This window comes from Neovison vison, chromosome 1, assembly GCF_020171115.1.
Source record: "Neovison vison isolate M4711 chromosome 1, ASM_NN_V1, whole genome shotgun sequence".
NCBI lineage: Eukaryota > Metazoa > Chordata > Mammalia > Carnivora > Mustelidae > Neogale > Neogale vison.
In genome coordinates this window covers 273,951,386-273,978,439 of record NC_058091.1, presented here as the reverse complement: position 1 = coordinate 273,978,439, position 27,054 = coordinate 273,951,386, and the positions used below count along the sequence as shown (strand labels likewise).

The 27,054-nt window shown below is 49.9% G+C and overlaps 1 protein-coding gene across 2 annotated transcripts; it reads right to left on the bottom strand.

Moving 5' to 3' along the window:
* Positions 1-3,098: 3,098 nt before the first annotated feature.
* On the bottom strand, positions 3,099-26,703 carry SPARC (secreted protein acidic and cysteine rich). Of its 2 annotated transcripts, none has more exons than XM_044231056.1 (10): positions 26,598-26,703; positions 16,387-16,456; positions 15,053-15,118; positions 14,417-14,504; positions 12,793-12,914; positions 10,257-10,377; positions 8,257-8,390; positions 7,421-7,569; positions 4,760-4,908; positions 3,099-4,296 (listed from the first exon to the last, which is right to left on the bottom strand). In XM_044231056.1, exons 2-10 carry the CDS (start codon positions 16,441-16,443, stop codon positions 4,268-4,270), a joined length of 915 nt encoding a protein of 304 aa, XP_044086991.1. In that variant the 5' UTR covers positions 16,444-16,456; positions 26,598-26,703; the 3' UTR covers positions 3,099-4,267. The 2 variants fall into 2 exon arrangements, with proteins under 2 accessions (XP_044086991.1, XP_044087002.1); XM_044231067.1 differs by having other exon boundaries at positions 15,053-15,115.
* Between the last annotated feature and the right edge of the window lie 351 nt (positions 26,704-27,054).

Here is a 27,054-nt window from a genome sequence, read left to right as displayed (position 1 = left end):
TTACCTGGGACCCAGATGGTCTCCAAAGGACCCACACTCCTTTCCCTGCAGAGAGGAACTGTTCAAAGGGAGGGAGACACCCCCCAACCCGATCCTGGCCCGGATGATTTTAGAAGAGTTACAGATTTGGCATTAGTTAACATTCAGTTCTCTTTGGGGCCATCCGGTTATCAAAGAGAAAATCTCTTGGGTTTTTTTCCTTTTAATAAGAAACAGAACCACCCTTCAAACATTGGACACATTCATAATTGCATAACATTGTTTTTTCACTGTATTTATATTTTTATTATAGTTATCTTTATGGTTTATCTCTAGTTACGTTAAATGGTACTGATTTTCTACCTAAGGTAATAAAATAATTTCCTTTAAATATTAAGTTGTTTTGTTTTAAGTGGTTTGATTTAAAGGTAGAGAAAACACAAGTAAGATATAGACACACTGCCTTAAGGATTCTAGATTCAGAGGGCCCCTGTTAACGGAGCTCATCAGTGGTTCTACAGCCAGCAGATTCATGCTTTATGCCCCTTTGATGTTGCCTTGTCCTTGAAAAGCTCCCAGAGGGGGTGCCTGGGTTAAAGCCTCTGCCTTCGGCTCGGGTCATGATCTCAGGGTCCTGGGATCGAGCCCTGCATCAGGCTCTCTGCTCAGCAAGGAACCTGCTTCCTCCCTTCTCTCTCTCTGCCTGCCTCTCTGCCTACTTGTGATCAGTCTGTCAAATAAATAAATAAAATCTTGAAAAAGAAAAGAAAAGAAAAAAAAATCTCCCAGAGGGAGACATTTCAATATGGGGGAGAAAGCTCTGGGTTCCAGTTACCTCCTTTTCTCATAGTCTCATCCTATGACCAAGTCACTCAACTTCCCTGAACCTCTTTTCTCTCTGTAAGTTGGTGGCAGAGCTGTTATAATCATGGGAGCATCTCACAGATAATCTGCCCTGGGGTTAACCGAGACATAAGGACTACATCCTGAGGTCCTGAGGTCAGAGGTTACATCTCCCTCCTTACCCACCAAACCCACTGTAAAGCCATGCTCCATCACAGCTCCCTGCTTTATTTCCTTTACAGCTCGTGTTTCTACCTAAAATGGTATTATTCCTTACTTGTGCATTGCCTGCCTAGCTAAAAGGAAAACTCCAAGGCAGCAGGGACCAACACCTGCCCTACTCATGAGCATGTAGGATGTGCGTAGCCTCCTGCAGTCATCTGATAAATACCACTGAAGGAATGAGTGAATGGGCAAATACCAGAATTCAATTTGATCAATTTCTGCTTGGATCCCTTGAGATTTAGACTACTAGTTCTGGGCTTACTTTCCTCAAATGGCAGGACCAAGCCAGTCAACTCCTCTCTCTTAAAAAAAGAGAATACTGGAATACAATTTGGTTTTTTTTATGAGTTTGTATGATTTTAATGATTTGAAAATAATTTCAAATAAATGTTTGGGGGGAACAACTTGGCACCTGAAGACTCAGCTCTCTGGCCCACTACAGTGGAGCACACTTCTTGAGACTATTTTTCTGTCTCTAAAGGGAGTCTTGAATTACTAGCCTGAGCTATCACACTAGCACGATGAACATGCATGAACTTTGAAAAGTGCTCTGTGGACTTACAAGGTCATTAACTCTTTCCTGAATCAGAGTGCTCTTTTTAAAGCTAATCTAATAGTGCTTGTCTCTCTTCTTTAAAACCCTTCTATGACTTCCCAGTGCACAAAAATAAAATCCGAACTCCTTACCATAGCTCATGGGACTGCGTGGTCTGGCCTGTGCACACCTCTTGTTTCATCCAATATGACCCACCCCTCACTTTGTGCACCAACCCCACCAGCCTGGGACTCATCTTGCTCCCCACTTACCTCAGGACCTTTGCACATGCTGTTCCCTCTGCCTAGAATGCTCTTTCCCTACTCCACTCTCTTAATCCCTTCTTTTCTTTTGTGACTCAGCTCCAATTTTCTCAAAGAAGCCGTGGAAGAGCCCTGTCCAATAGAACCTTCCACGATGATGAAAATGCTCTAGATCTACCCTGTTCAATAGGTAACCACTCTTCACATGTGGCTAAAGAGCACTTGAAGAGTGTCTAATATGACTAAGGAACTTGAGTCTTAATTTTAATTAAGTTTAATTAATTAAACTTAAATCTAGATAGCCACACAGTATGGTGGCTACCATGTGGACGGTGAAGCTCTGGAGTTATGCTGTGCCCTCCCGTTGTACATGGTTGTACATGGTTTCTCTTACTCTTCCTTTACTGCACTTCCCACTTCTTGTCATTTATATTTAGGGGTGCAATTGCTTTAAGTAATCTCCCTACTCACCATGGGGCTTGAACTCACAACCCTGAGATCAAGAGTTGCATGTTCTATCTGCCAAGCCAATCAGGGAACCCTAGTTGTGAAGTGGTTTAATCTACTAGACTAGAAGTTATAGAACAAATGCTTTGCCTGCTTTGCCACAGTAGAGTCTCCATCACTTGGCATGGGACGTGGTGCCTAACGGGTCTATCGTAAACATTTATTGACTCAGTGAATGGATGGATAGATGGATGGATGGATGGATGGATGGATGGATGAACAAACCATAAAAGATTCTTAAAGACAGAGAACAAACTGAGGGTTGATAGGGGGGTGTGGGTGGGGGATGGGCAAGATGGGTGATGGGTATTAAGTAGGGCACTTGTGATGGGCACTGGGTATGTATGCAAGTAACAAATCACTAAAAATTCTACTCCTGAAACCAATATTGCACTGTATGGCAACTAGAATTTAAATAAAATTTTGAAATAAATAAATAGGTATGGGGGGTTAAAAAGAGGATGGATGGGTGGTGGAAGGAGATAGTTGCTTAGCCTGGTATTTCTGATAATGAAATGCAATAATGAAAGAAGTTCAGCACACAATTCATAAAATTAAAAGTAAGCTTGAGGTGTCTGGTGGCTCAGTAGGTTAAACATCCAGTTCTTGGTTTTGGCTCAGTTCATCATCTCAAGGTCATGAGATCAAGCCCTATGTGGGGCTCCATCCTCCGTCCCTGTGTCTGCAGGTCAGGGTAAGGAGGTGTCTAAGATCGAGACGCATGCAAAAATCACTCAGGAAGGCAGTTTCTAAGTCATTACTTTTTATTTTGAAAGATTTGTCAAACTCCCCACGTCGTGGTGAGAGTTTGCACGATTAATAAGAAGCAGCTTTTTCATGAAATGCTTGGAGGTGAACGAGTTCTCAGCCTGTGAGATCCGACCATCCCATTGACTTTGAAGTGTCTCTTGATTAATAGAAGGAAAAAAGGTGGAGAGAGGGAGAAAAGGAGGAACATGCTAGAAACCGAGGGAAAGACCTCTCATGACAGCTATCCAAATGTGAAAACAAAACAAAACAAAAGCAATTCACCAGCTCCACTTTTTCTACTTTGCAATTCTCTACACCTTGCTCTTGACCTTGGCCTTCGTCTTCGGAATGGCCTCCCAGTCCTGCATTTCCCAAAGACAGCTAGGAGGGGAGCAGCCCTGCAGGGTGTGGTGATCCACTCCCCAGGGATCTGGCGGATTCCAGAGAGCTGATGGTCCACCCCGGCTCCCAGAAGTTTGGACTAACAATCTAACGTGAAAATAAAGGGCACTGGAAGATGAAGGGGTAGAGAATGGTGAGGAACCGGGCTTATGTGAGAGTTAATGTGTTTTCCTAACACAGACTCAGGTCCTTTCTCTGGGTGACAGCCTTCGTATCTGCAGTTCTGGCTGGTGGGTTCTACAGGGCTTTCTCCCACTAGTCCCTCTAGTTCCAAAAACATCCTTGGCAGCATCACATGCCTGTTACTTCCCTTTGCCCACCTTCAGGCCACGTGGGGATGACCCCCTGGCAGCCAATACCTTGAAATAAAATGAACACAAAGACTAACTTGGTGAGTACTAGTTTCAAACAGAGAAATGGAGAGAAAATCTGAAAATGCAGGATGTGTTGAAGGCAGACTTGAGCAAATCAAAGTTCCCACCCATACGCCACTAGGACACGGGGCAGCACAGCAAATGGTAAGGAGAAGAATGGGACCGTTAGTGGGTGAGCAAGAGGCATCGATAGTCATGTTATGATTAAGAATGTCATGACTTGGGTTACGATTTCCATTTTTAGCACCGTTAATGTATTCGTTTAAATCTATATTAGCACCTTGTCCCCAGGCAGAACAACAAACCATCCAAACATTTTAAACATTAGGGGAAACAGGAAGGGGAAGATCAAAGAGGGAGGATCCGGTACTGCAGAAGGAGGCATGGATTTAGATCACCAGATCCTTGTCAATATCCTCTGCAAAGCAAGAGAAGAAAACAGAATTAGAAATGAGGCCTGTATGGGGGAAGACCCGCTACCCCAGGAATTGGTGGGTCCCACCCAACCTCGGGCAAGGGTCAGGGGACTAGCCCAAGGTCACCCTGGAAGCTGGGGACTGAGGACCTTGGTCTCCCTGCCCCTTGGCCTGTCCTGTCATTTACACATGCTGCCAAGTTACTTCCTGTCCCTCTCTGGGTGCCTGCCAGCTCCCAAAATAGCACAAGGCACAGACCGAGTGCTACGCTTGAGGAAGGGAAAGAGAAAGCAGATGGACAAGAAGCCACCTGAGAGAACAAGGCCCACCCAGACAGGGAGAGCAGAGAAAGGAGTTAGCTAGGCACAAAGAAAAGAGCTGGGCCGAGAGGATGAACACACAGATGACAGAGAGAGCAGAGGGGAGGTGGGGAGAGGACGGTGGCCCCTTTGCTCAGACACTCACTCTCCTTGATGCCGAAGCAGCCGGCCCACTCATCCAGGGCGATGTACTTGTCATGGTCCAGGTCACAGGTCTCAAAGAAGCGGGTGGTGCAGTGCTCCATGGGGATGAGGGGCGCACGCAGTGGGGCCAGCTCGGTGTGGGACAGGTACCTGCGGGCAAGAGGGGGAGGGCCTGAGGACACTCTACGAGAGACAGAGGAGAGCGAGCCTGCCCCACAGGGCAGAAGGAAGGGGTGTGCAAACAGAATAGGAAGTCAGGATCCCAGTCTACCCCTCGGTGTACCGCTGACCTGCTGTGGGACCTAGTGGCACTTTGTGGCACTGCCCCACTCTGAGCCTCGGTTTCCCCTCCAGCAAAGCAGGGAGAGTTGACCGTAATATCTAAGAGCCCTCCCAGTCCTGAGATCCCATCGATTCATAAGACAGGTCTCTTGATGCATTTAACTGTTTCTTAATTGGCTGAGAATCAGGGCACAGAAACTTAAAATGAAAATATTCTGCTATCGGAAGATCGACATCTGCTATGAAACAATGCATGTTTCTCGTGGACACAGATTTATGTAGCTACAAATGCACAGAAAAGAGTCCAAGGGCACCTGGACACTCAGTCGGTTAAGCGTCTGACTCTTGATTTCGGCTTAGGTCATGATCTCAGGGTTGTGAGATCGAGTCCCACGTCAGGCTCCACGTGCGCATAGAACTTGCTTAAGATTCTCTCTCTCTCCCTCTGCCCCACCCCACTCTCTCTCTTTAAAAAAAAAAAAAAAAAAAACTGTAAAAAGAGACACATCAAAATGATAAGAGTGCTTGCTGCCTTCTGGGGAGAAGTGGGAAAGGACTGGAACTGGCGGGGGGGCCAGAAGAACTGAAACCTTCATAGAGCTTTAATTTCTTTAATAACATAATGTGGGAGGGGCGCCTGGGTGGCTCAGTGGGTTAAGCCGCTGCCTTCGGCTCAGGTCATGATCTCAGGGTCCTGGGATCGAGTCCCGCATCGGGCTCTCTGCTCAGCAGGGAGCCTGCTTCCCCCTCTCTCTCTGCCTGCCTCTCTGCCTACTTGTAATCTCTTTCTGTCAAATAAATAAATAAAATCTTTAAAAAAAAAAATAACATAATGTGGGAGAGGGAAGCCATCTCATTTCTCTCCCACTGTCCTCTCCTATTCCTCCAGCCAGCCTTGACTCCAGGGCACATGTATGAATTTTTTCCCTATTTCCCAGAGCCCTCAACTAGTTGTCCTCAAAACACTCTTCCCCAAGGGATCACACTGAGACCAGTTTTCTCTCTAACCCCCAGACCCTCTTGCCCCCCCCAACTCATGGGAGGAACCACACAATGTTTGAACTAGAAGGAGCACTCCTTCCCCTAACATAGTATATCAGTGGGAAAACTGAGGTCCCAAGGGGGTCAGGGACTCAGGCAGCTCTGGCACAAGAAGAGGGGGCGGATAGATCCCCTGGCCCAGGCTGGAGCACTTTCCCAGATGTGCAGTCCCTGTAGCCCCAGCTGGAAACCTCCCTCCTGGTCCTTTCATCCTGGTGGGATCCAGCTGCTCAGCCTGAGGTCCAGATGTCCCCCTGACTTTTCCTCCCCCCTCCACCGCGAGTGACTCAGTTGGATCCCAGCCATGAAAAGAGCCTGGGAGAGAAGCAGCAGGGAGTTTCCCAGAGCTCAGGAGACCCCAGCCCAGGGGGACTGCCGCCAGGGAGAGCGGGCTCCAGGCACACAGCCTGGACCAAGAATAAGGGGTGAGCCTCCAGAGAGGAGCATCCCTGAAGAGAGTGAGCTCCCCCAGGCACATACACAGGATGGTCCTCCTTCCTACGCTCCTCCAAAAACACAAGCAAGAGGAGACCAGAAAGTTACGTGAGGGTCGTGACCACCACCACTCGGCCTCCCGTGCTTCCCGTGCAGCAAGCCACCACCTGCGCCTTCTGGGAGCCTTTTCACATTTTCCTTCAATTGTGAGAGCAGATCATCACCACAGTGTGAGTGTCCCAGGGGCAGGGACCATGTCAATCCAGATTAAACACCCCGCCCCACCCCCACCCCCACCTGTCTAGAATAGCACTGAGCACATAGTAGATGCTCAGGCAGCGTTCATTGGCTGACAGCTGCCCGCCTGTCCACGGCACTTCAGAACTCATTCGGACGAGAGGCAAGAACAATTAAACCAAGGGCTTGCAATGAGGATGGGATGGGCTCTGTGGATTTATTTGAACCCCCAGGGCCCATTCACCCTGTTGGGCCTGGGTCTCTGGTCTTGCTGAAGGACTGTGACCATGCAGGCTGTCCCCCGCTCCACCCCGCTGCCCCATGGAGTCTCTGTGCTCCTTCCTAGCTCGCTCTCTCACAAGTCTTGAACACCCAAGGCCAGCAAGCCCAGGGGACAGGGGGGATTTTTCAGTTCCCACCGACTTCTGCTTCTTCTGGCATGAAAATGTATTGTGGCTTTCTTCCCCTCGGGTGTGCATCTTTTCTCCTATGCCCCGTCCTCCTGCCTCGGCCCCCACGCAGACTGTGGGCTCCAGGGCTGGGAGCAGCAGAGGCTGCTGAGAGGTTTTCCGGACCCAGTGCGCCTACCAGCCCTGACCAGTGATGCCGTCTACTCCCGCGCCAAGCCAGCGCGGCCCCCTGTGATCCTAAGGGCCGGAGGTCTTACCCATCGATGGGGTGCTGGTCCAGCTGGCCGAACTGCCAGTGCACGGGGAAGATGTACATGTTGTAGTTCTTCTCGAAATCCCGGGCCAGCAGATCCACAGGGTGGTCTCCAGCCTCCAGGCGCTTCTCGTTCTCATGGATCTTCTTCACCTGTGGGAGCAGATGCAGTGTGACAAAGGGTCCAAGGGACATGGGCCAGGCCCAGTCAGGGTCCCTCTACCTTGGACAGTCAGCCAGAGCTGGAACAGAGCAGCCACGGCCAAGGTTCAAAGTGAGGGAAGGAAGTGGCAGACACGGGTAGCAGCATCTCATCCGCAGAAGTAGAGGCATGGGGAGATCTCAAAGGGCTCTGTCTCCACAGAGCTGTCCCATCAAACTCAGTGGGAGAGTGTGTTAAAATGCAGCGTCCTGGGCCTGGTTTTGCAGGGACACTCATTCTGCCGGCGGGAGGTGGGGTTCAGGAATCTGCATTCTATCCATACTCAAGTGCTTGACAGATCCAGTCAAGTTTAAGGCCCACAGACTCAGAAGGGAAAAGAAATAGGGTAGTTTGTGTCCCTTTTGTTTGACGCTGGGGACTGGACAAAGCGAGCAGGTCTCTTCATTACAGGACTCCTCAGAGTCTTCGAGAAGTGAATGCGTACTCTCGGCATCCAAAGACAATGAGAAGTCTGTGTCCAGCACCCAGGATAAAGGCACTCATCAGAGCAGGGGTGTAGGCTTACACCTGGGGGCCTAGTTCTAGGAACAGGACTGTGGGCCTCAGCCAGCCCGGGGCCAGGAGCCATCTCGGTGCTAGGCAGGGACGCTGGCACAGGCTGGAAAGAGAGCACTTACCCGCAGCTTCTGCTTCTCGGTCAGAAGGTTGTTGTCCTCATCTCTTTCATACAGAGTGACCAGGACGTTCTTGAGCCAGTCCCGCATGCGCAGGGGGAATTCAGTCAGCTCGGAGTCCAGGCAGGGGGGGATGTCTGGGGTCCAAAACACAAGAGTTATCAGCATGGACCCAGACACTCTGAGCCTGAGGGCCTACATGCCGGCCAGGCCCCGCTTCCCACCGCGGGGCCTCCTCCCACAGCTGCTTCAGTCAGTGGCCTTGGCACAGTAAGTGGCTCGGCCCTTCTGGGCCAGCTTCTTCACACCACAATGAGCATAGGAGATTCTGTGGAGGGAAGATTGCTCTGCAAAGGGAGACACAAGGCTCTCCCCTTGGTCTGATCTGACCTGCTGTGGGAAATGGGTCACCCCAGTGACTCCTGCATCTCTCTATGTGATGGGGCCTGAAAGCAGAAGCCCATCCCATGCTGGTCTGCCAGCCATTGGGAGGGGTTCAAAGCTGTGAGGCTCAGGAGTAACATCTATCCATAGGCCCAGCTTGGCGGGGGTGGGGAGGTCAGGACTGCTCAGCCACTAGAACGTTCTTCGTGATGATTCCCTCCTAGTCTTTAGAACTTAGAATCCCAGACTGTCGGACCAAGTCCACCCTCTTGCTGGACTTACCAAAGGTCAGCTTGGGGAGAAAGGGCTTGCTCAAGGCCACATTATCAGAGCTCATCCACCATTCAGGGCATGTGTCTGTCCCGGAGCCTAGAGGCCTGCCCCTCCCTCATCCTAAGTCGAGGGAAAGTTCCCTCTGTGGTTAGGACCACTTCCTTCTCCACCACCATCCGGGGAGTGGAAGGGACCATCTGCGGGAGACAGACTAGGAGTGGGAGCAAGTGAACAATGCACCCCGGAGGACAGCAAGGGCCACTTGGTAAAAGGCCCCTTGGCATACTCAGTCTCACTGCGTAAAGGTTCCTATCGACGTTCCTTCCCCAGCCTCCTTCTGGGGCCTTCTTTCACACCCTGGGCCCCATAACGGGGAGAGTGGGGCTGACTACAGGAGAACCTAGTTTTCTCCTCCACTGTTCTGCACTCTGCACACCTGAAGCAGGTGAGTGGCTCTCCCCGGTGCCATCTGGTGCCAGAGCGTAGCAGACACACAACATGGGTGTTATCTTGGAGGGGAACCGGATGTGGCCTCAGGTGTTTCAAATGATAAGGAGACTGCCAACGCTGAAGGAGGTACCTGGGCGCATGGAATCTGTACCTGGCATCACCAACAAAAAGCTAGGCAATACCATAGCATCCCTTCCCCCCAACACCTGACTCCCCGGGTTTCTAGAAGAGGGTGGTTAATCATGTGCCTTAAGTGGACAGATAGGAAAGTGATGGAGTAAAAAGGCCAAGAATACGGCAACACGGAGTACCAGGGCCTAAAGGGAACTGACAGGCATGCCTCCTATTTTAAGGCATTCAAATTCAAATATTTTAGATAACTTTGTAGGCCCAGGGGTGCCTGGCTGGCTCAGTCAGAAGATCATGAGATTCTTGATCTCAGGGTCATGAGTTCAAGCCCCACATTGGGTGTAGAGATTACTTAATAAATAAATAAATAAAAATTAAAAACAAAAACCACTTTATAGGTCAAAACAGAACATCATTTTTGCTTTACAATGTTGAAGCAGTAAAGGTTTGGGTTAGCCCTGCAGAAGACCTCCTGATCATTAAAAAAACAGAATGAGTTGTCTTCGATGCTAAAGAAAAATCCTACAGATTTTTCCACAACTTCCACAACTGTTCAGTCCTTTCTGGGAGGTGTCCTGAATACAGAGCTGAGAGGAAGCTACTCCTAGACAATCCTCTCATTTTATAAATGGCAATCCTGTTAGAGGCTCAGAGAGGGGAAGAGACTTGCCCAGTATCACACAGCATGAGGGCGGCAGAGCCAGCGTCCAGGGAGCCCAGGGCTCTCTGTGGGCTGGGAGGCTGGAAGTGCCCAAGGATAGACTCACATTTGCAAGGCCCAATGTAGTCCAGGTGGAGTTTGTGGCCCTTCTTGGTGCCCTCCAGGGTGCACTTGGTGGCAAAGAAGTGGCAGGAAGAATCGAAAGTCTTGTTGTCATTGCTGCATACCTGTTGGCAAAGCATAGAGCACCTCGCCTTCATTCCCAAAGTCCATTGTGGGTACCACCATCTTTGCCCATTTTAGAGACGGGGACACAAAGGGCCAGCAAGGAATGTGATTAGCCCAAGATCACACAGGGAGTTAGTGGTGAGGCTGCACCAAGGTCCTGCTCTCTGGGCTTCCAGACCAATGTGCAGCCCATGCTAAGAGCCACTGCTGGTCTCTGAGCAGAGGTATGGCCGAATCAGGCTGAGCTAGGGGAAAACAAACCTGGCATCTCTGCTAAGGATGAATTAAAAAGATGGGGATGGCAGGGGCGCCTGGGTGGCTCAGTGGGTTAAAGCCTCTGCCTTCAGCTCAGGTCATGGTCCCGGAGTCCTGGGACCGAGCCCCGCATCGGGCTCTCTGCTCGGCAGGGAGCCTGCTCCCCCCTCTGCCTGCTCCCCCCTCTGCCTGCCTCTCTGCCTACTTGTGATCTCTGTCAAGTAAATAAATAAAATCTTTGGGGTGCCTGGGTGGCTCCATGGGTTAAAGCCTTCAGCTCGGGGCGTGGTCCTGGGGTCCTGGGATCAAGAAGCGTGTCAGGCTCTCTGCTCAGCAGGGAGTCTGCTTCCCTCTCTCTGCCTCTGCCTGCCTCTCTGCCTAGTTGTGATCTCTTTCTCTCTGTCAAATAAATAAATAAAAATCTTTAAAAATAAAGATGGGGATGGCAAAGAGGCAGAGTCTACAGGAAAAAGTTAACACAGCAAGCCTGGGGCTGGTATGCTTAGAAAGGCCTGCTTGCTATCTTGGCTGGTGAACAAGTCCCTGCACAGCTGTAAAACTTTCCACAGATGATAAGGATGCCTCACTGTGCCTAGACCCCTTGAAACAACACGGTTCACGATGAACGTTTGCTTTCCTTCTGGGAGTCAGGAATTTGAGGACGTGCTAGGCAGCACTCAATGAAAACGTTAAGTGCTGAGTCAAATAATGGGCCTCCTTGAGCAGAAACATCGCTCATGTGGCTGCATCTTCGTAGCTGGGGAGAGAAAGCCTTTTGTGAGACCGCCTCCTGCGGCAGAGAAAGGAAGCAAGCCTGTACGTGGATTCCTCCAAACTCTCCCTATGTCTTTTTTTTTTTTCCTTTTTTTTCAGACTCTCCCTATATGTTCCATTATTTCTTAGCTGTGTATCTTTAACATGTCCCTGTAGGAAGTCTTGGCTGTGAATACAGCCCAGCACTGAGTCGTGCGAGTTCTCCTAAAGGACGTCTGTCCAGGGAGGTGGCCGAGCAGAGGTACCGAGGGCTGAGCAAGGACAGTGGCAGTACATATCTGTGTTAGGAGGCAGGGAGCCTTGTATCATACCTCCTGTACACACTTACTTGGTATTGATTATATATCACTGCAGAGGGAGAGTGGGTGGGCACTGGTGACCAGCAGGATGGGGGTAACAGGGGTAAGGAGGAGAGAAGAGTGGACAATGATGCTAAAATTTGGAGCCCAGAGGAGAAGTAATATCGGAGAGAGACTGAAGATGAAAAGCCCAGACAGGAAGTTGTGGGAGCAATGCTGATACCAGAGCTCGGTCATCACGAGCACTTTGGTTGTCAGGAGTGGGCACTCAATAAGTAATTGTACACATAGATGGATAGATGTTATGGATGGATGGATGGAGGAGCCCTACTGGAGGCAGAATGCATGGGTTTTGAAAGATTTTTTTTTTTTTTAATAGCATAAATAGGCACCCAAGGGATGCCTGGGTGGCTCAGTCCATTAAGCATCTGCCTGCAGCTCAGGTCATGATCCCAGGATTCTGGGATCGAGTCCTGCATCAGGCTCCCTATTCAGTGCAGAGTCTGCTTCTCCCTCTGTCCCTCCCCACTGCTCATGCTCTCTCTGTCTCTCTCCCAAATAAATAAAATCTTTAAAAAAAATAGAGCATATATCGGGTTCTAAGTACTACCTAACAAATCCCCACAAAAGTCCTAGGAAATAAAGACCATTTCTACCCCCGCTTTAGAGATGAGAAAGCTGAGACTTGGAAAAGCTCTGCACTTGGCTAAGATCTCACAGCTAACAAGGGCGGAGATGGAATTTGAAGTCAACCTTCCATCAGACCCCAGCACCCACGTTTTTGGATCCGATGCTTTGCTAGGCTGCTCCCAAGCCGAGAAAGCCTCTATCTTAGTGCCTGATGTTCTTGATATGTTCCTTTTCTGGATCTGGTGCACAGCGGGGAACCTGCTGGTGCTGAATAAATTATTGCTGGTTGCTGGAGGGACCCACTGACAGGCAGAGCCTTACCTCTACTTTTCTACTATGACTATCTAGTGAGGGGATTTTGAGACTGGAGCTGCCCCATAGAACCACTGAGTCACCAGAGTTCTGGGCAGCCACTCATGTTTTCAAAGGCCCAAGCCCCCAGCCCCCTGGCCTTACCTTCTCGAACTCGCCAATGGGGGCAGGGCAGCTGGTAGGGTCCTGGCACACGCACATGGGAGTGTTGTTCTCATCCAGCTCGCACACTTTGCCATGCTTGCAGTGGTGATTCTGGCAGGGGTCTGGTAGAGCACAAGGGCATGTAGTTAGCACTACTGGGTCCACCCCAGCCCACCCAGATAGATCCTGGGGCAGAACTCCTTCTTTGCTCTGGGCAGCCCTCAGTCCTCCTTCCTATTCTGCTGAGCCCAGCAGCTGGCGCTTAAAGGAGAAAATGACTCAGTCTGGAGATTAGAGATTCAGTGTGAGGTCAGGGTTAGGGTCAGGCACATTTTTGGGGAGCCACAGGCTTAATCTGGGGCCCAGGAGCACTGGATACCATGTAACTCCCTTGAGGACCGAAGCAACCATTGCGTTCTCAGCTCTCTGTTCCTCAATGATAGTGAGGCATTTTTGGGTCATAAAATAAACTTTCAAAAATAAATAAATAAAATAAAATAAACCTTCTTGAATGACTGGGAAAATCGGCTGTTGTCAGGGATCCAGGGAGCTGAGAGGCCAAGCAAAACAGACTTGAGTGGTCGCAAAGGAAAAGGGAGAAGCGCCCTGAGGCCCACATGGAACAATAGAGCCCCAGCTGTGTCTGGTAAACACCGGATGAGGGTGCGCCTGGAGGAGGGAAGGAACAGACTCAGTAGATGCCCCCCTGCTCCAGCAAAAACTCTGAGCCCTCGGGCTGACGGCTCCATCTGGCCGTTTCCTCCTTAGGCGTGATGTGGGGTACTTGAGTCATTCTTTATTGGATGGCTGCCCTGCCAGGCGCTGGGCCAAGGGCTCTTGTGCTTCATCTCATAACCCCCAACAGCCGTGGGGTGAGGGTCTACCGTCTTCATCGGTCCTGTGTTAGAGACGAGGAAGCTGGGCTCAGAGCAGCTAAGCAGGCTGTCAGAGGGCACTCTCAGCGGGAGTCAACAAGTTTAGAGGCAAACCTAGGTGGCTTTGCTTCCCAATTCCATGCTGTTAACCCCCTCGGGTATGACATCTCTCCACTCTGCAGGATGGAGATGCCAGTACGGTGGGCGGGAGGTGGAAGCCCTAGGACATTTCTCTCTTTCTGGCACCAACTCCAAGCGTAGCATTTTATGAGCTCTATCAGGTTCCCAGGCCTTATTTCCTCGTGGCTGTCTACAGATCAAATAAGCTAAGGAGTGTGAAAACTCCTGTAGTCCCTTCAGGTCTGCACCCACTTGGGGCATGGACTGAGACAGAGGTCGTCAAGGAGCGCAGTGACCACGTGGGACCTGTGCCCTCAGTGGGAATGTAAAACCCAATTTTGGCATCAGGGCAAATAGCTGTGAAGGGAGAAGTTCATTTCCAGCCTGGGAACATCCCTTCCTGACACTCAGAGCGTAGACAGCTGGGCTATACACAGATCATGCCCAAATTCCAAAGAAGATGCCCAGCCTTTAAGTCCACGCTATTTCTCCCCAACAGCCCACCCTGCAGGGAGGAGCCCACCCTGAACTTCCTTGGGAAGGAACCTCATGTAGGCTATCCCCAGGCCCCAAGCTCAACTGGCGGAGGGCAAAGACTAGGTATGACAAGGCACGAGAATAGGACCTACTTTCAGCCACCACCTCCTCTTCAGTCTCCTCAGCACCTTCATCAAATTCTCCTACTTCCACCTGCACAGGGTTGGCTCCCACAGGTCCCTGGGATGGAGGGAGAAAGATGAGTCCAATGGCTGCTACCCTTGCGGGTAAGCACTGGAAAGGACTTGCCCGGAGCTTCAGGTCCCACAAGAGGAGAGACAAGCTGGAAAGTCGTGCCGGGATCAGGGCACAGGGAGCACAAATGCCAGGGTCCAGAATTTAGATGGACTCTTACAGGCCCACTGAGATGCTGCAGAGGCCACCAGGGGTGTTGGGGAAGGAGGGGTACCAAGCCCACCACCCCCGCCAGCCGCACCATTGCAGCTCTCCCTTTGTGTTTGTGTATGGGGAGACTATGGGTAGTCACCTAAGAAAAATTGTCCCGTAGCTTAAAAAATTAAAAATTTCAAAATCATAGTTCCCAACTCTAGGGTGCCATGTTTGGGAAGCATTCAGGAGCGTCAGGATTAGGGGACACATGGGATTCACATCTGTGCTGTGTGTGCCCATAGGAAGGGGCAAATGCTCTGTTCCAGGGTCAAGACCCCACAGCACTCATCCGGTTTCTCCACAGAATGAAGGTGGAGTCTGGGATCCCAGCCACCTACCTCTGCCACCTCAGCCACGGTTTCCTCTACCACCTCTGTCTCATCAGGCAGGGCTTCCTGTTGCTGCTGGGAAGAGAAAATGTGTTTCAGAGAAGTCAAGGCCAAGGCCAGCTTTGGCTCTGAAGTGCATCCAGCCAGTGGAGCTAGGAGAGCAGCTCACTGGAGAGCCCCACGGCTGTGCCTCAGGGGCTGCCATGGGTAGGGTGATGAGGACAGAAGAGAAGCCAAACACAGGGGCCCTATGGAAATCTGGAGCCCCCCCTTTCTATATTTTATATCTGGGGTGTCTATCAAAGATTTAGCTTGGAGAAGCATTTCCATTGCTTTGAACTCCAATGAATCTGAAGACCACTGATGCAAACCAACCCCTTTCAGCTTAGAGTGGGACCCACAGAGACCCACAGGAACATCATGCATTTTAACAGAAGTCATTACCTTCCCCACAAGTACAATACTATTATTGTGATTTTGTGACTCCTTCCTGCCATGTCAGCTTGGAGTAAGAAGAAGCAAGATAATATACAGCTCTGAGGTGTCTGGCCGCCTGGGGCTTCTTCTAAAAGTAATGCTAACCCTGCCCAATCTTCCGGCAGATTCCACCTGCCAATGTCTAGCATCATTCACACCTCCTAGTGGAGAGAGGATGGGGGAATCGGGGGTTGAGAGAAACTGTCTGCGCATGCTGCTTCCTCCCTCTCCCAGTAATGGCTTCCTGTTTAGCTTTGGACGGCCATTACTGGCCCCCTGCATGCAAGTCTTGGAGGGACTGTCTGTCCATCAGGGTGCTCCACACTCCCCTGGCCAAGAAGCAGTGCCAGGACCCAAGCTCAACCAGACGGGTTCTCCTTAAATTGTTTTTTAAGTCTTCTTGACCCGTTATCGCAAGACCCGAAACTGCTGGAGCGGGTCCATTTGGATGGTGACATCTCCAAGACACTCTTTGTTCTTACCTCCCAGATCCTGAACCCACCCCCTTTTCCAGTCCTCCCCAACACCTTTGACTTTACAATTTACCCCTGTAACCTTCCCCTACCCCCCCCATTTGGCCAGCTTGCAACCGGATAATCCTCACTGATCTGGAAACTAACCAGCCCGCTCTGTGGATGCTAAAAGTTCACCTTCTCCTTACATGGAAATCTCTCGTCCCTGGACTCTACATCCAGTGGTGGCCATCTCAATTTTTCTCCCATGCTTACCAGTATACGAAAAACTCGTTTTCAAAAAATAAGGGAAATAATGAGATAGGGAAGTCCCTGACCCCTCCAAGCAACCAGGGGCCAGTGCCACAGAGTTGGTGGTGGAAGACCAAGCAGATATGCTCTCCAGGTACTTACAGGGGCTGCCAAGGCCCTCCCAGCCAGGCAAAAGAGAAAGAAGATCCAAGCCCTCATGGTGCTGGGTACCCTGTGAGGGGACAGAGAATGAGATTTGAGTGAATGGGCGTCCTCTTGATGGAGAGCTCCTTCTGACGCTGAATTCCTGTGATACGTGAGGTCATTTTAGATTGTGCATGTTAAGTTATAGTGAAAGATGTAAGAGAAATTTGCTTCTACTCAATCCTCTTCCAATCCCGACTGTGTGAAGAGAAAGCCTCGGTTCGGGGCTAAGATGTCTTAAATACCTTTCAAGCACTTATCTCCTTTGTAACAGAGAACAGGCCTCTGGCTCAGGGGCTCCACAGGAAACTATATCCAGCTGGAATTCCAACAAAGTTGTTTTGTCTTCTTTGTGTTTATTTTTATAGTTTCCTTCCATTTATGACAAGAGACAAAGATTTTTCCATTTATGGTTAGGATATGGAGTCTCTTTTGTCAGTACATTTATTGACGTTTTTAAATAGTGGTTCAACAAAGGTGCTTGGCTAACTAAGTCAAGTTTGGACGATACTGAGTCAGATCATCTTCAAGGACCCTTAAATCCCTGATGTTCTAGGGTTCTTTTTTATTTTTTTTTTCTTATCCTCCTAACCCTCCTCCTCTTCCTTTTCCTCCTCCTTCCTACTCCCTCTGAAGGAAGGAGGGGGATGGGCAGAGTTAATAGGCAGAAGCCTCCTGCCAATTTGAGACAATGAGATCTACCTTCTAAAACAAAGAACAATAGTCTTGGAGTGTGACCATTGGAAACTTGAGGGTAGCCACATTTTTCTACCCGGAAGGGACAGGACCTCTCTGGATCCTCTAAGGAAATTATCCAAACACTTGGATGTGCTCGTATTTTCTCCTTTTTTCCCTTCAGAGCTAAAGGATGTAAGCTGAGATCTAAAATATTCTCCTGCCCTGATCACTGCTGAGAACTTACTCTCCAGATGCTGAGCTCTTTACTCCAAAAATCTCATGACTACAAAGGATTTGGGAGCAGAATCTTCTCTGATGGTTCCCTGCCAAAACGCCATCTCTCACAGAGGAACAGTAGGGAGACTTTTTATTTCATGTTCTCACTAGATGGCCTTCTATTTCCAAATGGCTTTAGAAAGCTCTCTCTTGTAGGGATCTAAATTTGCCTCCCTCAAACATCTGGTCTACTCTGTTCCTCCTCCTGTGGCTACACAAAGCAAGAGTGCCCCCTTGGCCCTGAGCAGCTTTTAGTCAAGGTGAGCTGTAGCCATGTCTTCCCTCTTTTGCCCCCACAAATTTCTATATTGGGCTCATCATCCCTAGTTCTTCCCAAAACTTTCCAACTGACCAAGCACCTTGGAGGTACGCTGGCATCATGAAAAAAAAAACAAAAAACAAAAAAAACCTTGGCTTGGAATTCAGTGCCAGGGGTCCTTGATCTGCCTCAAAACTATCTGGGTGTATTGGTTAATGGCTTGTCCTCTCTAGACCTTGTCTCCTCTTCCATTATTGTGAGGGTTAGACTAGGTAAGCTTTGAGGTTGTAGGGTGGGTTCTTGAAATGCCCTTAAAATGTTGCAGGCACATGCTGGTCTTGGCCTGTGTCATCACCTGTGAAATAACCCTTCTTCACTTGGATTACAGTATTCAAACAGTAGAAACAGGCAAAGGAAGAGTAGACGTCATACTGGCCCTTTATGGTATTAAAATAGACACAAACCCTCATCTTTTATTTCATGGCATGTGTATGAAATAAAACTAACAGAAATCTAGAGGACTCAGCCTGGGGGCCTGGCATTGCTTCACTCTGGCTCTGACTCCCAGAGGAGTCCAGTCTTCCCTTTCTGGGCAGTTGTTAGAATGTTCCTGCCCCATACAGTTGTATGCTTGTTCCCTCCCAGGCCTAGAGGTGGAAAAATCTCCCTGCTTCCTTTCCCATTTGGAAGATACAAGCAAGACAACCCCGGCCTATGATTTTATGAATGGAACAGAAGAGGAAAGCATCAATGGAGGACTTGTCTCGAGACTGTTTGAAGTCAAAGGGCCAGAGTGAGACTGCTAGCTAGAAACACAGAAAGGTGTTGTCTGGGCTCCAGTGACAGAAGTCGTGTCAGGGACTTGACTAGTCCATGCTAGGACTGGAAATGCAATAACCTTCCTGGAAAACCAACATCACCGGAGTCTGCATCCTTCATCTGAACGGAGCAACCACGCTCCCCTTTCTGACCAAGGAAGGGTCAGTTGTTCAGCTTTTTTGTCTGTCCTGCCTCCCCCACTTCTGCACTTCTTTCCCAATGGCACACTCACACTTCGTGCTGCTGGTTTTACAGCCAGAACTGAAAAAGAATTCTAAATCTCATAGTGCTTTTAGTGTTTAAAGGCCTCACATCCCATGGACACAGAAAAGGCATGGGAGAGGCCTTAGTCCCACTTTCCCGATGAGCCTGTGGTTGAAAGCAGGAAATTGTGCAACACTCAGGCCTCTTGTAAGTCAGACTGCCTTGACTAAGCCCCTTCTCGTGGAGCTGGGTAGAGCCTAATAGGGACTATGTTCCATCCTATGGGGGAGTGGAGGAGAAAGGCAGAAAGCGCCAGTGTTTAAAAAAAAAAAAGAAGAGACAAAATCTTAGAGAAAGAGTTATTTTCCAAATCTGGGGTTCTGCCCAGTGCCCAGTGCTCCATTGCCAGTCCCAGAACCCTTTCCTTCCAGATGATGGGATGAGAGGGAAGGGCCACAGCTGGACGGTGCTTCCTGCGCAGCCATACTTCCTACGTGTATGGGAGCCCTCCCTGAGGCTCTCTGAAATGGGTCTGACACCCATCCTGCACAGCCATAACCCCAGGAGGGCAGAACACAGAATCAAACCCCAGTATTCAGAACACATCCTTTGCCAATCAAACCTAGATCTGGTACACTCAGTGAAAATTTCAACAGCTTTGTAGAAATGACTAGTATTAAATGAACACTCCTTCCTTCATATCTCTTTAGTTTATGAGGATGCCTATGTCTATCCTTTCCGAAGTGTTTTGACGTCCGAGAATCCCACTGGAGGGTCAAGGCGTGTCTTGCTGTCCCGCAGTGCAGGTGAGAAGACTGAGGCCTGGAGAGGGGAGGAAATCTTCCGAGAGTCCCAGGGACTGAGTGGCAGGGCTGAATGAGGACCTGGGCAGCCCTGTTCCACCACTGGCCAGCTCTTCATCTCACACAGTTTCTCTTGGCAGCTGATCCCTCCCAGGTGCTCACCTGAATGGAACCCCGTTGGGCTGTGAACTGGCCCGAGGTCCAGGGAAAGAAGCCTGGACCAGGGCAGGAACATGCGGTGTGTTTCCCTTGGCTTGGTGGTCATCAAACGCAGACACTGCTCACCCCCACCCCACCACCGCCTCCTCCCCCTGTTCCGTACATCAAGTCCCTTCCTTTTGCCTTTATTTGCTCTGGAGATGGCTGAAAACCCGTACTTGGCTGCCAGCAGGACCCGAAGCCGAGGTCACTTCTCTTTCTTTAAAAAGACTCTGGGGATGGAAAAGTACAGCCAGCCCCCCAGTTCATCTCCCTCAAAATATAAAGGGCCTCCTTCGGGCTCTCCCTGGACACTGAAAAGTCCCTGAATGTCACAACTGGGGGAAATCTCAGAATCATGGAATTTTAGATTGCAAGTCTTGGAATCACGGACTCTGAAGAACGAGAAGCACAGAATCTGAGTTATAATCATCAAATCCGATTTGAGTAGAAAGAGGTTTACAGAGCAGTGCGGTCCAACAGAAGCCTTCGGAGATGATGAATTTGTTGTGTCAGCATCGTCCATTAGGAGAGCTACTGACCACATGTTGCCAAGCACTTGAAATATTGCTGGTGTAAACGAACTGAATTTTTAATCAGATTTCATTTTAATTCATTTAAATTTAAGTAGCCCCAGGGGGCTAATGGCGACCACATCAGAGTGGTTATAAAGGTAACCAGTGTTTATGCAGAGTGGTTATGCAATGTAGCATAAAGGCAAGCACAGGGACTCTGGAGACAGAATGTTTAGACTCAAATCCTCGCTCTATCACTTAGCCACTGTGTGACCTTCAGAAAGGGACTCTCCCTCTCTGGGCCTCAATTCATTTCTTCATCTATAAAATGGAAATAACACACCTACCTTGAAAGGCTCATGGGTGATTTATATGAGAGAATACAAGAAGTAAGCAATGTTGTTTGGAAGAGCACCATAAACCCACAGATCCCAGGATCTCCATCCCCCTCAAGAATCCAAGGCAAGAATCCAGGCTCTTTGTCTTCGGCCCAGGGAGAAAGGGTGTTGGGGTGGAACAAAGGAGACATTGCTCCTCTTGGTCAAGGGGACACCAGCTCAGCCTCCAGAGAACCCAGTGACGAGGCCTGGGCCCCAGGCTGGCCTCTTAGTTGGGCTGCTGACGCAAACCAAGCATCTCTCTCCCACTGTTTGGCTTGGAAACAAGGGTTCCAAAAACACACGTTCCTGGTAAACAAGCCCGAAGAGAGAAAAACAAGTCTGGAGGCTAATAAAGGAACCCCCTCTGTGAGCCAGGCCCGCCAAGGAGCTGAGACTTGGAAGGAGGTCCGAGCCAGGCCAGAGAGGCGCCGCCGCAGCCGATGCGGCCACACTGGCTGGCTCCCGCCTTGGAGCAAGCACAGCCACCCAGAGGTGGTCTCGTGACAAGCACGTCGGGAGTCCCGGGATGCCGTCTTGGCGGTGGTGCTCCCAGCTCCCTGTGCAAACTTAGAGAAGCCTCCTCTCCTCCCTGGACCACAGCTGGCCCTGCTCATCTGCACAATGGGGAGGTTGTTTTAGATTGGCACTGTTCAAAATTATGTAAGCCCTCTCTTTCAACGAGGTCTTCTGGGAAGTCCAATATCTGAAGTAGCTAAAAGCCTTTCACATTTGTTGAAACATGAGTTCATTATAATTTGTTCAACGAATCAGCTTGAAATTAAAAAAACAACAGCAGGTCCGCAGGAGTTGAGATGGGGACGAAAGTCCTCCCCACTCTGACGCCCCTGTGATGCCCTGGAGCCTCTTTGGGTTCTCCTAGGAACACAGTCTGAAAACCCTGGGGGGCAAGATGGTCCCTGAGATTTCGTTCAGCCCTGACTTTCTAAGTCAGCTCAGGCAGAAGCCTTTCAGAGTATCACCCCCCTCTCCCCAAACCTGTCCCTTGACTCTGCTTCCAATTTTAATATTTCTTACTGGAAGGGAAGAAGCTAGGGGAAAATTTTAGAGTGTTATGGGTGCTCAAGCCTAGGAGTGAAGTGGTTCTGGGGCGACTCCAAAGCGGCCCTGGAGTTTGGGACTAGAATCAGCCTAACTGAGGTTCCATAAAGGCATCTAAGATGCCACGTTTCACTGTTTCCTGGTGGTTAGAAGAGGCCCAGGGTGGAGCTTCAGGGTCTCCTCCTTGGCTCCCTCTAGGGGCCACCGCTGCATCAGGGTGACCACAAATGGAGGGGATGAGAAAGAATATCAGAATCCAGGCTGTCACATACCCAAGATAACAAATACATGGTGGAAATGTCTCTACCTTCTCCTGCCCCGTGCATGTGGCAGACATTACTAATCGATCACATGCTTTCTTCCCCCAAAGTGCAGAGTGGCATCTGAATCCTGAATACAGCTCTTCTGGCAGCCACTACCAATGGACTGGTATTGTCAAGCCGGAGAGCCCTCTATGCCATGATTCTGATTTTAGAGATAAAGGAATTGAGGCTCAGAGAGGGAAAATAACTCACTCAAGGGTCACACAGCAGGCTGATGTCGACGCTAAACCTCCAGATGTTCAGAAACATCGAGATGTTCACCTTGTTTGGCTGTTTCTTTTCTCATCTGATTAGTCTGGGACCCTAATGCTATGACTATCATGAGATGACCCAGAGGGATCCCCAGATGAGAAGGTTAACATCAAGTTTCTGAAAGAACCCAGTTCTGGACAGAGTTGATTATTTTTATCCATATTTTTTTCTATAGACACTAAGCTCCATCCCTTGAGAGTGAGGGTAGAGCTAATTTCCTACCTAAGACATCTCCTTCTCCTGGATAAGAGGAGGCTGCTTTTCTAAATAATTCTGCCAAGTCACTGCTTGCTGACCCTGGGTCTGCCCAGCCCAGGCAACCTGGAGTTCAGGGTTGGGGTTGGGATCTGGGCTCTATGCTGTAGAGAAAAGGTAGTAGCTTCATTAATCCCCAGGTTCGCTGAGAGCTTAGCTCCAGCCCTCTCTTTCCTCCTTTAAAGACGGGTGAAGAAATAGTATTAGCCACATTTTGGGAGCCTCATGGCAAAGGCCTGAGGGCTGGGATAGGCCACACTGGCCCACAAAGAGAGAAAGTATCACTGTCACTGATCATCCACGGGGCTTGTTGCCTGTGGATGCACAGGCGTGAAACCAAAGTGACCAGTTGGAAACCCTCAAAGAAAGGAAGGAAAGAAAGAATTAGAAAGGAAGGAAGGCAGGACGGAAGGAAGGAAAGGAGAGTGGAAAGCGAACATTTGGACATTTCTGAGCTTCTGAAAGTTAGGCTCAGATATCAGTTGGCTGTGTGACCTTCAGTGATTATCCTCCATCTCTGATCCTCACTTTCTCTCCCTGTAAAGCACGGCCAGTGATTTGGTCCTGTATGTGTCCAACATGTCTGCCCCCTCATTGTAACCCGTAGTTATGTCTGGCTACGCACATCAGCGCGTGGCTACAAGTGGCAGTCACATCTGCGCGCCTGGCAGTGTGTCTGTCACAGTGACCTATAGCCTTGAGGACATCTGCGTGAAGCTGTGTATGTGTGAGTGTCCACCGGGCTCAGCATCTGTCTGTTGGGGCCCATGTAGGTCAGCGCCCGGGTTTGTACGTGCATCAGGTTGTATACCTGGAACTTGTCTGTGAGTCAACGTATGCCTCAGGGGGAGGCGTGTGAGAGCGGGGCCTTCTGTCTTGGCCCACATACGGAAGCATTTATTTTTAGCTATGCCAGTGGGTGCCTGTTGGTAAAATCGATGTTTACAGTCTACATCCTTGTGGGTTTGTGTCCGTCCCTGTTGATCTCTGCACACTTGGCTACCTAGCTAAATAACATGAAGGCCAAATATTCTCCTGTTTACCTCACATCCTGAGCTCTTGACTTTTCTCCACCGTCCTTTCCTATTTATAGTTTATTCATAGCAAGGGAAGTTGCTCTTGTAAATAGCAAACCCCAGCCATGCTCTTGGTTGACAAGTCTCTACAGATGGACAGAGATTTTAGCAGGACTGTTACACAACTCAAGATCCCTTAGCCCCTCCTCTCTTGTTTCCTTTCCAACTAGGGACTCAGGGGTTAAAAATGTAGGCCATCTATTTCTTCTCATGAAAGCAACCTCTGAGATTTAGGTTTGCAGGACTTTGAACCTGGAAGGACCCCTGGAGACCACCTAGATTTCTCATTAAACAGATTAGGAAACTGGAGGCCCAGGGAGGGGAAGGGTCTTACCCAATGTCACTCACTGTGAGTTGTGACTCGCCTGTGCCATCCCCTTGGCCAATGCTCTTTTCACACTGGAGGGTACAACACTCTTGGGAAATACAAAGGTGCCCAAATCAAAATGGATTTAAACATTTATTTTGTTTAAGTGTCCCTGTTAGCACTTTTTTTTTTTTAAGATTTTATTTATTTGTTTGACAGACCGAGATCACAAGAGGCAGAGAGGCAGGCAGAGAGAGAGGAGGAAGCAGGCTCCCCGCCGAGCAGAGAGCCCAATGTGGGGCTTGATCCCAGTACCCTGGGATCATGACCTGAGCCGAAGGCAGAGGCTTTAACCCACTGAGCCACCCAGGCGCCCCCTGTTAGCACTTTAAATAAAGAGAAATTATAAGCAAACCCCAAGATGATAGAGCTGCCAGACCAAAAAAGCTGGAAATGATTTCACCAAGTCTTTGCATGCCCTGAGTTTATCAGTTCCAAAAACCCGGCTGCATGGTGGGCTTGGGGGACCACAGTGTACCAACTGTTTCCTGCATAGCATCCCATTTCTTCTACATGATATCCCTTCAAGGTGACCGTTGTTGCTACTCTTTAACCAAGGGATAAACTGGGGCTCAGAACAGAGAATCTGTTAAGTCAAGGTCAAATGGCACCTCCCGAAGGAACAAACTGGCAATGCAACTCAGGTCTTCAAACGCCGGATCAAGGAGGCTATCACAGCCCCACAGCTGCCCTGGGATCCTGGGAGATCAGTAGGGCTGGACCTGGAGTTTGCTGTCCTGATATTTGGGGATTGAGTGGGGTGGAGGACATTCAGATGGAGCCTGAGGTTCTGAGTGTTTCAGTGTCCCCTCCCAGCCAGCAGGCAGAGACCCTGAAAAAAAGGTTACCGTGGCAACTCACATTCCTCCCCGAATGAGTCATGGCAAAGAAGAGCCTTTCAGTGGGTGGGACTTGGAGAAAGTTTCAAAAGTTGATTCCTTCTCCAGGCACCCCATTCCCCCCCTCCCCCCCTCCCTCCTCCCTTTGCTTCAGGCTTTGTCGATGTGGCAGCAGAGCACTGTGAGTTAACCCTCTCTTCCCCAAACACTCCCTTTCAAAATTGTTGATCCCCCTGCGAATATACATCTGCTTCCAGTCCCACACTCCATCTCCCACATCCTCATGCCCTCCAGCCCTTTGGGAAGTAGTACATCCATTGGAGTATATCATAACACTAAAGGCTGGGAATGCCTCTTGTTCTTGTTCTCGTTCTCTCTCTCTCTCTCTCTCTCACACACACACACTACTACTACTACTACTACTACTACTATACATAAAATGTAAGTGGCTTGCAAATATCTTAAAGCCCATTCAAAGGCCAGTCCCTGGATTCTGGTTTAAGAGACTTCCCCTTGAAAGTCTCAGATGACATCAGGCTCCCCAAAGACCATCAAGTCCAACCTTCTTACTTTACAGATAGGGAAACTAAGTCCAAAGGACTTACCTAAGACAGCACATAAAATGTGTGTCTTAAGGCTCCCAACCTACTTCTTATTTGCTTCTCATTCTCCCATGGCACTTGGAGAAGATAGAAATTTAACCCTAGAGAATTGCTAGTAAGAACATTCTCCCCGTGTTCTGCATAGAATGCTGTCCTTTCTGGAGGAAAATGTGGGCCCCTCTGTTCTCTCTTGGGCAGACTGGGCTTCCTTGAAGACATGCCTCATCTCAGTGCCCCCTTTTCCCTTAGTGTTCCTTAGACCCCAGGAAGTCCACTCACCAACCAGCCAACAGAGCCAAGGAAGGTAGAAAGAGTGTGTCCAAAGAGGACTTAACATCCTAAAAGGCTAGACACCGTTTCCGTGTAGAGTGTGGACTTTCTAAACAAGGAGGTGTGAGAGAGTTGCCCAGGGACTTTCTCTGGCTTGCCCTCCCCCACCCCCCTTTTTGGAGCACATCCCCCACCACACCCAGCCTCCCACAGGACCCAGAAGCTTGGTTGGATATCAGATGTCTGGGGTCTTCAGATCTATGTACACTAAGGGCTACTGCCAGTAAGTTCCTGTGCTTACATCCTGGCAGCCCAGGATGGGAACAATGCCTAACCCCGGAGTGACTATCTGACGGTGCTATTTCAGAGTGCCTGTGTTGGGGGGAGGGGGTCAATGGGGGAGAATTCCAGGGAAAGAGGAACCTTCCCAGAGCGGCTGATTCGAGGTCGAGACACCCACCCCCCTCTGTTTGCCTTCTAGGGTTCATTTATCATTTGTGCAAAGTTCCTTTTGGAAAACAGAACCCCTGACGGAAAACCTAGTCTAGGAAGAGTCTTCTCCTGGAATGGGGAGCAGGACAGACCCTGGCTGCCAGCGGGCCCCGTGCAGCTGTGACCAGATCAGATTCCTAGGAAAGCAGGCTGCCACATTTGCGAAGGGAGCCCAGAGGCTAAGCCGGCAGCCTCTGAAACCAGAGAGGCAGGCACAGACAGAGACAGAGACAGAGAAATCACTCTCCCAAAGACACAGTGAGATTGTTTTCTGCAAACCTGAAAGGGAGACCAAGTTATACCACCTGAAAAGCAGCAAGCTGTGAGTCCAAGGCTCCTGTCCTTAGTGGGAGCAGGGATGGTGCCCCAAGGAGACGCGTCCCATCCCTGACCCAGCACTTCCCAGCACAGCTCCTCTTTCTGTACACAAACTGCAGGAGGGAACTAGGGGGTCGGGGTGAGCACCCAGAGAAGGGAAAGGCCGGGCAGGGGTCGTGCGTACCTCAGTGGCAGGCAGGTGGCTGGCAGAGCGCACTCCGGGCAGTGTGAAGGTCTGCAGGAATGTGGAGGGTTTAGAGCCCGGCAACAGGAAACCACTCAGAGCTCTGGGCTGGGTCTCTCTCCCCTCCACCCCTCGGTCCCTCCTCCTCCTCCTCTGTCTCCTCCTTCTCCCCCTCCCCCTTCTCCCCACCTCCAAAGCCCACTAGGTCTTCCATTTCTCTCCTCCTCCCCTTGTGGTGGGCTATCCTGACCAGACTCCCCAACCCTGCCTGCCTCTTGGGTTCCCGGGCTGCTGCCTGTACACTCATGGAGCTCCAGGGCTGGAAGGGTCCACAGAAATCATCTGCAGTCAACTCCTCCTTGTTCAGAAGGGAACTGAGGCTTGGAAGGGCCAGGGATTACCCAAAGGCCTCCAGGGACAGAACCAGGACACGGACAGAACCAGACCCAAGTGTCCT

Excerpts from the sequence above, each read along its gene's own strand:
- SPARC (XM_044231056.1), bottom strand. The coding sequence starts at position 16,443 with ATGAGGGCTTGGATCTTCTTTCTCTTTTGCCTGGCTGGGAGGGCCTTG. Across the intron at positions 14,505-15,052 it reads CCGTGGCTGAGGTGGCAGAG|GGACCTGTGGGAGCCAACCC; the intron begins GTAGGTGGCTGG and ends CCTCCATCCCAG. Across the intron at positions 4,297-4,759 it reads CTGCTTCGGCATCAAGGAGA|AGGATATTGACAAGGATCTG; the intron begins GTGAGTGTCTGA and ends CTTGCTTTGCAG.